We start from the raw sequence: 14,603 nt of genomic DNA, 5'->3' as shown, positions 1-14,603 counted from the left end.
TCAAGTCAATGCTGGCAGAAGCCCAGCTGTCATTGCCCAGTCACTGAATTCCCCAGACTTTTTACCCCAAGATGTTTTGCGTAAGAATTTACTTTCCCTATTATTCTCCTCTATGGACCAAGAAATGTCGAGCATTCCTGGCCTTTACTTTCCCCATCTTTTCTTGATTTCTATCCCCAGCATCATCTACCCTTTAGGCAAAGAGGGACCCTTTTCCCACTCTCATGTTCTCACTGGCAAGAGTGTTTATAACTATACACAGAGGAAATCCTTTCAAATTCTGCACTGATTTGCCCTCAAGATATCATATGGGCTTTGAATTCATTACTCCAGACAGGGAAGGGAAACATCAAACAACACCTCTGCTTCTGATATTCCATGGTCCTCCTAGGTCTCTACCACTTGATAGATTCCAGAAGACTGAACCTGGGCATATACATCTAAAAGGAAACCATGTACCCACTCAAGTCCTCAATAAGTGGATGACAGATGACTGTTTGGCAAGAAAACCACCTTCCTTGGGAAATCCTACATCACTACTTCACACTAAGAAAAACCATCATGATACCACTGGTACATTCATTGAGTGTTTGCTATTTTCTAAACTTCATCCCCAAACATCCAACACTTTCTAAACTTTGGACTATTGTTAATGCCATCATCCATTCCCAGATTCCATCCCCACCCTTACATTTACTATTTTCTACTTATCCTTTAAGACTATTCTCAAATTCTACCTCAACCATGAAGCCTTCCTGATTGCTTCCAACTAAGAGGGATCTCTTCCACCCCAATCATACAGATTATTTTATTTTGTACTTCTCTGGAGCATTTTCCATATTAGTGTTACATCGGGTATGTTTTAGCTCCCTTAAGAACACTATGAAGGCAGAGAACCTCTTTGTATACCTCACAACCCCTAGCACAGCACCCTGAACAAAGTGATGAAAGAAGAGGTCAGCAGTTGAATATGCTAATATAAGCAGAGGTCAAGCTACAAAGAACAGAGTCTGCTGTCACCCTGTGAATGAGGACTAGGAAGGATTTCTCAGTGCCTGTGACCCTGCCGGATAAACCTCCTTCTTCGGCTGTCCTAGGGACAACAAAGCAACATTCCACGCTCTTCCTGCTGGGTCTAGGCAAGCAACTGGCAGCCCCTACCCACCCATCTTCATGAGGGTCCAATTGTTGTCCATCTGTTTGGCAGCTTGGAGAAAGTAGCGTCCATCAGTCCACATGGCTGCATGCTGCTCTGTGATGATGGCTGTACCTTTGGCAGGGGTGAGGGAGGAGCAAAAAGAAGAGAAACATTTTTTTATAAACCCATTCCCAAACAAAACAGAGCTGTGATAAGCTTCCCAGTCACTATAGAAAGGGTACAATTTTCTGACCAAAAAAAAAAGGAAAACCCATCTCCTCAGAATATCCACAGCTTCCATTATTCTCTCTGGCTCAGAGATAATCCTGGAGCTGAAACTTACTTAACCCCAGGGCCATGTTATATAAAAAGAAAATTAAACAGCACTATGAGGTCATTCAGATTGGCACTGGGGCCAAATACTCAAAGGAGCAGACCCATAGAAAAGAACTCTTTTCTCAAGATCAGCCAAGGCCTTTGGAAGTGCTAAGGAAAAAAAAAATCTCAAAAACTCCAAACAAGGTTGGGTTGAAATTCCTGAGGCTTCTGTTCTTTCTAAACATCAGAGACACTACTGGTCCCCCCATCACAGAAACCAATTCATTTCTTCTACCACATACCTGTCTCTCAGTTCCATAATTTTTAATCCCCTACTGAAATCCTCCTATCTGACTTGCCCCAGAGAAGGATCAAACCAGTCCTACCAAGGGCAGAGTGAAATCACATTCACTAATGTGGAGGGGCCCCCTGAACCTGTCCACTAACATGAGTCTCTCCTCCCACCTCTGCCCCTAGCTTGTACTGAAGCCATCAGCAGAGTGTCAGGCACAACCGATAAATGTGAGCAAACCAATGAAGGCATTTGGAGAGGGAAATGATGACCTAATCAGTGAGGGAAAGGGCCTTCAGCACTGACTGTCTAAATCACCAACTAGCAATTTTAACTATTTGGAGGGGTCTGTAATACAAGCACAAGAAGGCGAGCGCACACATGTACACACACACACACACACACAACTGATGAATGAGGGCAAAGCCCAGAAAGGACCTGCTATGAAGTCTTTTTCTTTGTGCCCCAAAGGCCAATGAGTCAACAAGCATCCATGTACTTGGGAGTACCATACAGTTAATAGGACTGCTATATGAGCAAAAGGGCGCAGACTGCAGAGAAAGGGGCACAGAGCTCAGGAGGCACATCAAAATCCATGACCAACGGGAATGAAGCAGGGAACGTCTGGTGTGCATTTTTTCTTTTGGATAATGTGCCACACACGTGTGTGTACACATACACACACACCCTGAGACCTAGTCCAATTACTGTCAGGAAGAGGAAAAAAGATACATGTATACACAGATGCAAGTTTGTGATAACTTACCAGCTGAGCCATCAAATCCGGACACAAAAGCACGCCTGCAGTCACAGGGGGCAATATACTCACTCTGGAAAATAAAAGAGACCACTCATTAGAGAGCACAGTCACCTCCATGGGAAGCACATAACAAAAAATCAATTTAATCTTTATTGGACATCATCTATAAGCTCCACACTATGCTGGAGATCATGGAGGATTCCCCTCCCCCTACGAAAAAAAAAGTGTGAGTGTGAGAGTGAGTGTGTGTGTGTGTGTGTGTGTACAAAAGGTCCCTGCCCTTGAAGCAGATTACAATATGGTTAGGAGATAAACATAGCAAACAGAAACCAAAAAGAGAATACCAGACAATACAGGTGTGCCCCAGTTAAGTTGCCCCAAGCAACAAAAAAATATCAGGACCTAGATGCCATGACCATGGCCTAGATATTATACTTCCTTTGGCCTAAAGATACAAACCTAATGGCCAGTGGAAAATTCCAGCTAGCACTTGAGTCCCACTGCCATTAACTTCCCTGGGATACAGTTTCCTTAATCTATGTATACAAGCATAAACATTAAGCTTTTGGAATTTTCAGCCCTCTGCAATATTGTTTCACCTAAAATCTGTTTTCTCAGAATAAATCAAGGACATCAAGTGAAGTATGCTAACAAAATCACTGATTTTACGTAGCATTTTGTGTTTCATGGAGACCTTTATACTGTACATGTTATTTCAAAATAGGCTGATGAAGTAATACAGATTACCTATTATTTTCATTTTATAGGTAGAAAAACTGAGACAGAGAAGTCAAGACATAGCCAAGATCACAAAGAAGGAAGGATTTATTAATGGTTTGCACTGTGCTAAGCGGTTTACAAATATTATCTCATTTAATCCTCCCAACCCTCAGAGGTATTAATATTTTGATATTTTACAGTTGGAGAAACTGAGTCGGACAGTGGTTTAGTGAGAGTTAGGATTCAAATTCAGATCTTGCTACACCACAACTGCTCCTACTAAATATCTTTAAGAAAAAAAATTTTTTTTAAATATCTTTAAGAACTAAGTCTCTATCTCCTTCCTTAGGGAGGACCAATTAGACCAAGAGATAGAACAGATGAAGAACTGGTGTTTCCTCATTGTATGGAGATCCATATTCATCTCTTGATTCCTAGTGTCATTTAAACATATCATATTTCTGAAAGCAAGGCCAGGAACTTTTTAAATTTAGCTCCAATGACTCTTTAATGTAAGTCTTTTCATAAAGGTTTGCAAGCTTGCTGCTCTTGACCTCCAAAGTCCACCAATTTCCCTCAAGGATTCTGATTCTGATTCTAAAGGAAACAATTCTACAGAATGTTGTTTTGGGGTTTTTTTCTTAATAGTATTTTTTTCTAATTAAATGTAAAGACAATTTTTAATATTTATTTTTTATAAAAAATTATTTCCACTATTAGTCATGTTGTGAAAGAAGAAGAAACAGTTTGCAAAAAAAAAAATACAGTTTGCAAAAAGAAAAAAAGAGATAAAAAACAAAGTAAAAATAGTATGCTTCAATCTGCATTCAGACTCCATAGTTCTTTCTCTGGACATAGACAGCATTCTCCATCATGAGTCCTTTGGAATTGTCTTGGATCATTGTATTGCTGAGAAGAACTAAGTCAGTCATAGTTGATCATGGCACAAGGTTGCTGCTCCTGTGCACAATGTTGTCCTGGTTCTGCTCACTTCATATTGCATCAATTCATTTAAGCTGTACCAGATATTTCTAACATCTGCTTGCTCATCATTTCTTATAGCACAATAGTATTCCATTACATTCATATACCACAACTTGTTCAGCCACTCCCCAATTGATGGGCATCCTCTCAATTTCCAATTCTTTGCTACCACAAAGAAAGCTGATACAAATATTTCTGTACATGTAGGTCCTTTTCCCATGATCTCTTTGGAATACAGACCTAGAAGTGGTGCTGCTGGGTCAAAGACTATACACAGTTTGATTGCCCTTTAGGCATAGTTCCAAATTGCTCTCCAGAATGGTTGGATCAATGCACAACTCCACCAACAGTCCATCAATGTCCCAATTTTCCAATATCCTCTCCAACATTCATCATTTTCCTTTCCTGTCTTATTAGCCAATCCGATATGTGAGAAGCAAGACCTCAACTTGCTCTTCTCTAATTAATGGTGACTTACAGTATTTTTTCATAGGACTATAAGTAGCTTTGATTTCTTCCTCTGAAAACTGCTGTTCATGTTTTTTGACCATAATCAATTGAGAAATGATTTATATTTTCATGACTCAATTCCCTATATATTTGAGAAATGAGGCCTTTATCAAAGACATTTGATATAAAAATCATTTCCCAGCTTTCTGCTTTCCTTCTAATCTTGGCTGCATTAGTTTTGTTTGTGTAAAACTTTTTTAATTTAATATAATCAAAATTAACCATTCTGCATCTTGTGATGTTCTCTCTCTCTTGTTTGGTCACAAGTCTTCCTTTCTCCATAGACCTGACAGGGAAACTATTCCTTGATCTCCCAATTTGCTAATGGTATCACCCTTTATGTCTAAATCATGTATCCATTTTGATTTTATCTTGGCATATAGTGTGAGCAGTTGTTCTACATCTAGTTTCTACCATACTGTTTTCCAGTTTTCCCAGCAGTTTTTTATCAAACAGTGAGTTCCAACTCAGATACTGAGGTCTTTGGGCTTATCAAACACTAGATTAATATGGTCATTTACCATTGTGTCCAGTGTACCTAATCTATTCCACTGATTCATCACACTATTTTTTAGCCAGTACCAGATTGTTTTGATAATGACTGCTTTATAATGTAGTTTGAGATCTGGTACAGCTAGGACACATTCATTTACATTTTTTTCTTCCATTAATCCCCATAATATTCTTGACTTTTTGTTCTTCCAGATGAATGTTGTTGTTATGTTTTCTGGCTCTATAAATAATTTTTGGTAGTTTGATTGGTATAGCACTGAATAAGTAAGTTAACTTATGGAATTGTCATTTTTATTAAATTAGCTCAGCCTACCCCTGAACAAATGATATTTTTCCAATTGTTTAGATCTGACTTTTGTGAAAAATGTTTTGTAATTGTGTTTATATGGTCCCTGGGCTTGTCTTGGCAAGTAGACTCCCAAGTATTTTATATTGTCTATAGCTATTTTAAGTGGAATTTCTCTATCTTTTCTTGCTGGGCTTTATAGGTAATATATAGAAATGCTGATGATTTATGTGGGTATACTTTATATCCCGCAACTCTGCTAAAGTTGTTAGTTATTTCAAGTAGTTTTTTTAGTTGATTCTCTAGGATTCTCTAAGTATACCATCATATTATCTGCAAAGAGTGATAGTTTTCTTTCCTCACTGCCTATTCTAATTCTTCCTTATTCTAATTCCTTTTCTCATTGCTAAAGTTAACATTTCTTCTTTTTTCTTTTTGAAGGGGAAATGCAGGGCAATTGGGGTTAAGTGACTTGCCCAAGGTCTCACAACTAGTAAGTGTGTCAAGTGTCTGAGGCTGAATTTGAACTCAGGTCCTCCTGACTCCAGGGCCAGTGCTCTATTCACTGCACCACCTGGTTGCCCCTTAAGTTAACATTTCTAGTGCAATATTGAATAATAGTGATGATAATGGGCAACCTTGTTTCACCCCTGATCTTATAGTGAAGGTTTCTAGCTTATCCCCATTACAGATAATGCTTGCTGATGGTTTTAGATAGATACTACTTATCATTTTAAGGAAAGCTCCATTTATTCCTATGCTCTCAAGTGTTTAAGAATGGGTGCTGTATCTATTGAGATAATCATAAAGTTTCTGTTGGTTTTGTTATTGATATGGTCGATTATGCTGATAGTTCTCCTAATATCGAACCAGCCCTAGTATAAATTTCACCTGGTCATAGTGTATGATCCTGGTGAAATATTGCTGTGATCTCCTTGCTGGTATTTTATTTAAAATTTTTGCATCAATATTCATTAGGGAAATTGGTCTATAGTTTTCTTTCTCTGTTTTGGCTCTTCCTGATTTAGGTATCAGCACCACTGGTGTCATAAAAGGAATTTGGTAAGACTCCTTCTTCACCTATTTTGCCAAATACTTTATGTAGTACTGGCAGTAATTGTTCTTTAAATATTTGGTAGAATTCACTGTAAATCCATCTGGCTCTGGGGATTTTTTTTTTTTAGGAAGTTCATTGATGGCTTGTTCAATTTCTATTTCTAAAATGTGGTTAAGTATTCTATTTCCTCTTCTGTTAACCTGGGCAATTTATATTTTTGCAAATATGCATCCATTCCCTTAGATTGGCAGATTTATTAGCATACAATTGGACAAAATAGGTCCTAATTTCCTCCTTGTTGGTGGTGAATTCACCCTTTTCACTTCTGATACTGGTAATTTGGTTTTCTTCTTTCTTTTTTTAAATCAAATTAATCAATAATTTACCCTTTTTTTCATAAAACCAGTTCTTAGTTTTATTTATTAGTTCAATGGTTTCCTTTTGATTTTATTAACCTCTCCAATGATTTTCAGGATTTCCAATTTGGTGTTTAATTGAGGATTTTTAATTTGTTCTTTTTCTAGCTCTTTTTTAGTTGCAAATTTATTTTTGTTGCTGTTGTTTCAATTTCTCTAACATTTATTATCCACTTTTATATTGGTCCTACAGTGGAGACTACAAGCAGAAATTATTTCCTGAAAGAGGCTTCAAAACTGCATCTTTTTCAAAACAAGTGAAACAGGCCCTCCAGCTTAAAAATATTGGACTTACAAATGATCCACACTTACAAAGAGCCCCCTTCTCTCTTGTCTTAGTTCTTCTCTCTTGATGCCTTGGCAGACCAATGTGAGGGAGGGGGGAAAAAAGCAAAGTTGGAGCTTTGAAAGAACATGTGGGCTCAGAAGTAGAATAAGTAAAGAAAGTGAAAAATATGACTGTTTATAGGAAAAAATGACTTGACAGTCAGACTCCAAGTTTGCATGCATTTTCACCAACCATCTCCCCATAGCTGGAATGCCCCTTCTCTTCACCTTTGTCTTCTGGCTTCCTTGAAGACCCAGCTAAAAATCCAACCTTCTACAGGAAGCCTTTCCCAATCCCTATTAATTCTAGTGCCTCTGTTGGTCATTTCCATTTTTTTCACTGTATAGCTTATTTTGTACACAGTTGCTTATAGGTATTTGACTCTGAGCTCCTTGAGAACAGGAATTACCTCAGCTTCTATGTCCAGCACTTAGCACAGTATGGAACATGGTAGACACCTAATAAATATTTGTTGATTAACTGACTAGCTGCATCTCCTCCCCCAAAAGATTCTCCCACACAGAAAGATGTTTCTCACTTTGCCTGCTGTAGGGGAAGATGACTGTTATGTATGAGTCCTTCTAAGTGCACTAGAGTCAGAGAGAAGCCCCCAGAAAGTGAAGATTCCCACAAATCTCCTCTTTAGGGCTCAGCTGTTTCTCTACTCCCCTCCTCCACAACATTAACTTTGTTTTGGGTTTTGCTAATGGGCCTAAAGTTTCATCGGTTTGAAATACTTGTGGGTTAACAAGACTACTCTTTTAAAAACACAAATGCCTCCTTCCTCCAGAAAGCTTAACCAAACCATCAGGAAAACTGTATGAACTAACTAAATGATAGGCTCGTAGAAATAGAAAGAACCTCAGAGACAATCTAGTCCATGTGCTTTTATCCTAATCTGTGTTGAGATTTCAGTTAGTCCATGAACCAAGGAAAGGGAAGGGAAAGAAGGGAATAAGCATTTATATAGTACCCACTACATACCAGGCACTGTGCTAAGTGCTTTACAAATATTATCTCATTGGACTGGGTAGTGGGGGTGGAATTACACCTTTAATTCAATGTATTTAATAAATTAAATTCAATAGAATTAATTTTTTGTTTTCTTTTTTTTTTTTTTTGCATTTAAAAACAGAAGGGGTCCATAGGCTTCACCAGCCTGTGAAAAGGGCCCAGTGACACAAAAAAAAGGTTAAGAAGCCCTGATCTAGCATGGCTTCCTCATTTTACAGATAAAGGAACAGTCTGAGAGAGTTGAAATGACTTGCCCAAGACTACTGGGATGTCACTGTTTCTGTGAAAAACTATTCTCAAAGTTCCAAACAACTTTAAAAGAGGCTTTTGGGATACAATGCCATTATGACATGGTTGTGAATTTGGATTTGATTTTCTACATTAAGACCCTCTGACTTAAGAGCTGGGACTGAGTCCTAGGATCTCCTGACTTCAAATCTGGTGCCCTCTCCACTGGCCTCCACTCCAAACCTCAAGCTGGAGGAGCAAAGAGGGAGTGACAGGTGTTATCTACAGAGTGGGGCCCTCAAAATACTTTGCAACAGGTCAGGTTGAGGGAAATATATTCTAGCAGGGGACTTATGGCAGCATCAAAGCACTAAGAGGTAGGAGAGATCTGCAAAGTAAGGTGGGAGAAGGCCAGCAACAAATTCATCAATTTCAAAATACTGCTGGCATGAGCTGACCCAGAGCCCCTCCAAAATGAAGAGGAACCTCTTCTCTTATTCTTCCTTCCCACAATACATGGCCTCCTAGGACTCTTAGCATTATAGCTCTGCCAACATAACAACTACATAGATTTTCATTGCTGTCTTATGAACCTAACCATCATATGTAACATTGTTTCTATGAGAAACTAGTCTTAAATTTCAACAGCTTTGAAAGAGGTTTTTGGAATACAACTTATCAGTAAATTACAAAGGGTTTGCATTGCATGGTTGTGAGTTTGGATTTGATATTCTCTTTTAAAACCATCTAACATAAAAACAGATTCCCCCAATGTTTTGTAGTTGTGATCTCCCAATGTTTTGTAGTTGACCTCAAAATGTTTTTAGCTTTTCAGGCAATTAAAGAGGATAAGCAACCTGATCAGAGTCAAGATGTCTTCCCCTCCACATTGTGGGTTCCTTAAAAATGCCTCCTCTCCTCAAAGCAATCCCGAGTGAAAATGAAGGGGGTCTGCCCAAGTCTCCAAACTAGAGATAATAATCATAAGAGGCAAGATAAATGCTGCTCCAGAGGGAGGAAGAATTACAAGTGTGTGGATGTATACTTGGCCTTAGATCCGAGCAGGTCTGAAGCAAGGATATCCAGACATGACCTAAGTGTGTGGTGGGACAATGAGACCCCACCTACTGAGGCTGGCTATTACTCCCACTTCCTCACTGACAGCACAAGAAGACACAGGAAAATTTGTAGGCCAAATCTTCCTAGCACTTAGAAGCTTAGAGACACTCAATTAGCATTATCACCCATGAACCTGTTTTTGTTTCACGGATCCCGTAGGCAGTCTGGTGAAGCCTATGGACCCCCTCTCATACTAATGTTTGTTGCTGAGCATGGCATAGAGGCATATGTCTGTAATCCTGGGGAGGGGGAAGCTGGTGGATTATTTGAATTTGGAAATTCTGAGCTATATAGTAGGACTAAAGATGATATTGGGAGTCTGTACCAAGTCCACCCTGAACTGGTGATTCCTCTAGGAGCAGAGGACCACCAGGCTAAGAAGGGGTGAACCAGGTAAGAAAAAAGAAGGTTCAAGCTTCCTTACCAATCAGCATTGGGATAAGTGGCCACAGCTCTTCCAACCTGGGCAATACAAAGATACTCAGTTTTGTTTGTTGCATACATTTATAATTGAAGGAAATACGAAATTTCAGTTAGAGGTTAGTGAAAATAAGACATGTATTTTTTTTTCCCATCCATGTTCATAGACTCCCTGAAATCTATCCACAGAAATTCATCAGTGTCCATGGAATCCTTGGTCTCCTAAGAAAGCAAAGGTGATCCCATGGAGAGGTGCATCCTTTCCCTCTACTCCCTTCCACATCAGATCAAAGCCAAAAATCTTGGTTTATGGCCCAGTCCAAGTCTTTCACCTCCCTCACCAGTCCTCTCCCTAATGTTAATCTAGCCCATACTATTCTACCTACTCTGGCCTGCAAAAGCTCTTACAGTCTGTGGCACTTGTTCTTTTCTCCTGTAAAATAAAGTTCCCTAAGGGCAGAAATGTTTAGTTTTTTTAGTCTTTATATCCCCAGTGCCTTATGCATAGCAAGTGCTTAATAAATCTTTGTTTAAAGGTTTAAAATTTCAGCACTTATCATAGCCTGACCTGAAATAATAGTACCTAACAGGTTCACATGAAGGCATTGGATGAAATGATGCCGAAGACCCTCAGAAGCCATAAGATTCCATAATTTGATGTGTGTTCATTACTTCATAAAATCATTATCAAAAAGCACTGAAGCAGTGTGACAAAATGGATGAGGAGGAACTAGGAGTTCGGGATTCTAGGCCTGGGCTCTGACACTCACAAAGCTGTGTGAGTGAATAAATCATTTTACCATTCTAAGCTTTGGCTTTCTCTTTTGTAAGATGATGTGATTGTGCAATTTCTTGGCCTCAGGACCTCTTTATATTCTTAAAAGGATTTGAGGGCCCCTCCTCTCAAAAGAGCTTTCATTAATGTAGGTTTTATCTACCAATATTTAGTGTATTAGAAATTAAAATATCTTAATATTGTGACAAAATGTTTTTCCCTCATAGACTCCCTAAAAAAGTCTCAGGGAACCCCCTCTCAAGGGGTCCTGGGACTATATTTTGAGAACTGCTGGGCTAGATAATCTCTAGATCTTCTCCAGCTCAAAAACTGGATGGTTTTGTGAGTAAATGCTATTACTATGTGCTCACTATGATATAAAGATGAGCATGACATGGTACATGCCCTCACAGAGTTTAAAATCTAAGAAGAAAGTCAAGATACAAGCCTATGAAACATTAACAATACAAGGCAGAATATGCTAAGTGCCGTGTGGGCATGTGTGTGTGTTTGTGTGTGTCCTTCATTCTCAAAGAGGACCATGATATCAAGAAGATGATACTATGACTTGCAAATGAACTGGATTACAGTGAGGGGGGACTGTGCAAGGTCACCAGCCTCACTCTCTCCTCCAGAGCCATCTGGGTCCAGTGGCCAGATACAGATCAGGACCACTGGAGATGGCCCAGCTAAGAGCCAAATAAGAGGTAGAGAGTTAAATGCCATAAGAATTCAGAACGGAGAGGTTACTTCCAACTTGGCTAGCAGAAATACAGAACTTAAGTCCACTGAATTCAACAGGCATTTATTTATTAAGTACTTACAAAGTGATAGGGATCATGCTAGGTACCGAGTATACAAAAAGAAGTTAAACAGTCCCTGCCCTCAGAGAGCTTATGTTCTATTGAATGCTAATGAGATTTGAACTGGACTTTGGGAAGGAATTTACCCTTTATAGGTAATAAATAGCAGAGTACTAGGGAAATAGTAGGCATTTACTGATTAACTGATTAAGGTGTAAAAATTTTGTAGGGGGCAAGAAGCAAGAGAGAACTCAGGCCAAGTGAGAGGAAGGGCACAAACGAAAGCAGGGAAGGCACAAGGGATTCTTAGGGAATAGCTAAGCAGTTAGTCCACTCTGGCTAGAGCATAAGGTATGTGAAGAGGATTAGTAGAAGATAAAGCTTAAAATGTAAGATTACAGAATCTAGGGCTTGAAGGGCCTTAGAATAGTAGGCAGAATTCAAAATCCAGATCCCCTGACTCCAAAGCCAAAGCTTTTGCTACTCTGCCAAGATGGATGCTTCTTTTAAACTGATGCCAGACTGTAAAGGGGCATAAATGCCAGGACAGGGAGTGTATAAGGGACAGAGAGAAGTGTGGGATAAGAAGAGTGCATTAGCAAGATTCCTCTGGCAAGGCTATGAAGGTTGGAGCACAGAAAGGCCAGAAACAAAGAGACCAGTTAGAAGACTACTGTAGTCATCTGGACAAGAGGTAATGAAGTCCTGAATTAGGCAGGTATTAATGGGACTAACACACCTGCAGACACTCAAAAAAGACTCTTTGAATGAGGGGATGACTACATCTGGACTACCACTAGCAAAGCCTCCCGTTGCTCCAACTACAAGCCTACTTGGTCATACATGGACTTTGGCTTTTTTTTTTATTTTGTCTAGACTGAAGTGACTGCAGTTCTTCTACTACAGAGTCAGGGTAGCAATGGCAGTCCCAAGAATCAGTCTGCCAAAAGCCAGCACAGCCCCAGAAATGCTCAAGACTGATCCTGGAAAAATCTGGTTCTGGTTTTCTTTCCTTTTCTAGGGGAAAAAAATTTTTAAGAACTATCACTGACAGGGCCAAAAAGCCCTGCTTTTCTGAATTATTGCAGATGGAGCAAGACCCAGAGGGCTGTACTTGGTCCAAGAAGGGTCCTTAGGGCAGGGAAATGGAGTAATTGGAAGGATTTCTTGAAGGACAGTAATACCAAGGTCTTGGCCTTAAGCACTCCCCGAACGAAGTGAGAAGGTCCCCTAAGCACCATAGCTAGTCCTAAAAAGAGACAGAAAGGGTGGCTCCTGGCCTAAGGAGCTGCCCCCACCCTCACCCCCTCCCCCCGCCCCCCACACACACATACACACTCCTCAGGTCATTAACAACACAGCCAAATGAAGACTGTCATTCAGTCACAGAGACAATCCAAGCCAGACCACTAGGGTGCCACGCCCATGCATAATTAGGCAGTCACATTAATCATTTCTGGAAAGACTCCAAGCAGGGAAGGGTGTGTGGGTGTTTTATTTGTGTTACAGAAAACACACAAAGGACAGAATTCAAGATTGCCTCTCCCCCTTGTATCCCCATAAGGAAAATTTCCATCAGCCAGGAGGCTGCCCAGGAAAACAGGCAAAAGTGACTTTCACTGCCTTAGCCTCCTTCCGGAAGAAGTTAGTCTAACAGCTCACAATGCTGTTATCACAACAATCACAATGATTCCCCCAAGTACTCTCAGCCTCAGAAAACATAGCCACAGGCTTCCTCATATGAGGGAGCCTCCCTTTCGTGAGCTGGCTAAGATCAAGGCTTCATGTGCAGTTTCAGATAGCCAAGCTAGGACAACAGGAACAATTGTCTAGAAGGCTGTTTTTAAAAGAACAACAGTGCATCAAGAAGGCAGAAATGAGAACTTTGGTCAAGCCAAGATAAGCAAAGACTATGACAAATTTAACAACAGCCACAATTGAGAAACATCTTCCCTCACACCCTCTACCTAGAGAAAACATACTTAGGAATGGTACCAAAAACACCCAATATTTTAGATAGAAGCCCAAAGGAGTCAGTTTTCCTTTCTGTAAAATGAGAGACTTGGGCTAGATGATCTCTACCATACTCCACAGCCTCCCATTCCTATAAAACACCTCTCCAAACACTCTCCCTAAATATGAAGTTGGAGGCAAAGGGGGGAGGAGAGTAGCTATTGGCTGACAGCAATCATCATCTGTCCCCTTTGGGAATTCCTTCTGGGAAATTTAAGCCCCACCAAAAGAGATGAGGCACTGGAGAGAACAATGAAAAACAGTTTTCATGACTGCAAAAGAAATTGGGCCCAGAACAGCACCCAAGCCCATCAAATATCAAGATGACCTTGGCTTTGGTACAAGGACATCCTCTGCTAGCAAATACAAAGACTGGATTCAACATGAGGCAAAAGAAAACCTCAGAAGGAACATCTACCTCATCTACGACCAGAAACCTTCAGCCCTCATTCAAGGAAAACTCCCAGACATCTTCCTGTGTGATTAACTGGAATTATGATTTGTTTGAAATCTTCCAGAAAAATGACTTGTTTCCAAAGGAAGCAGAGACAATCCCAGGCCACTAACAATGAACTCAGGGATAGTATCAAGTTACCAAGTCAGAAAACGTTGTCAGTTCAAGGGCGCCAGGGGACAACAGCAGAAACTCAGGCTGAGCATCAGGAGAATGACATGGAGGGCCATTGTTCAGCCCACCAACACAACACAGTTGTACTCAATCCAGCCCAAAGGTAAACAAAAAGAAAATGAAAAATACCATCAGAAGCTAAAGGAAGGAATCAATATTTAATAAGCCAGTGCCAGACAGAAGACACAAAATCTAAGTCTCGGGAACAAGAACTTCAACAGTCAGATGGAGAACCAGAAGACTAGATCACAAAAGGATGTCATCATGTGATCATAAGCAAA

The 14,603-nt window shown here is 40.0% G+C and overlaps 1 protein-coding gene across 3 annotated transcripts in view; it reads right to left on the bottom strand.

Moving 5' to 3' along the window:
- XPNPEP1 (X-prolyl aminopeptidase 1) overlaps positions 1-14,603 on the bottom strand; it is a 61,193-nt gene that overhangs the window by 33,848 nt on the left and 12,742 nt on the right. For all 3 annotated transcript variants that reach the window (XM_036736075.1, XM_036736076.1, XM_036736077.1), the window contains 2 exons: positions 2,515-2,578; positions 1,166-1,270 (listed from right to left, as the gene is read on the bottom strand). In XM_036736075.1, coding sequence (XP_036591970.1) covers positions 1,166-1,270; positions 2,515-2,578 — 169 coding nt within the window. The remainder of the gene's footprint in view (positions 1-1,165; positions 1,271-2,514; positions 2,579-14,603) is intronic.

Source organism: Trichosurus vulpecula, chromosome 8 (genome assembly GCF_011100635.1).
Source record: "Trichosurus vulpecula isolate mTriVul1 chromosome 8, mTriVul1.pri, whole genome shotgun sequence".
NCBI classification, from domain to species: Eukaryota; Metazoa; Chordata; class Mammalia; order Diprotodontia; family Phalangeridae; genus Trichosurus; species Trichosurus vulpecula.
The sequence above is the reverse complement of the archived record's forward strand: the minus strand, read 5'-3'. Positions and strand labels throughout refer to the sequence as shown.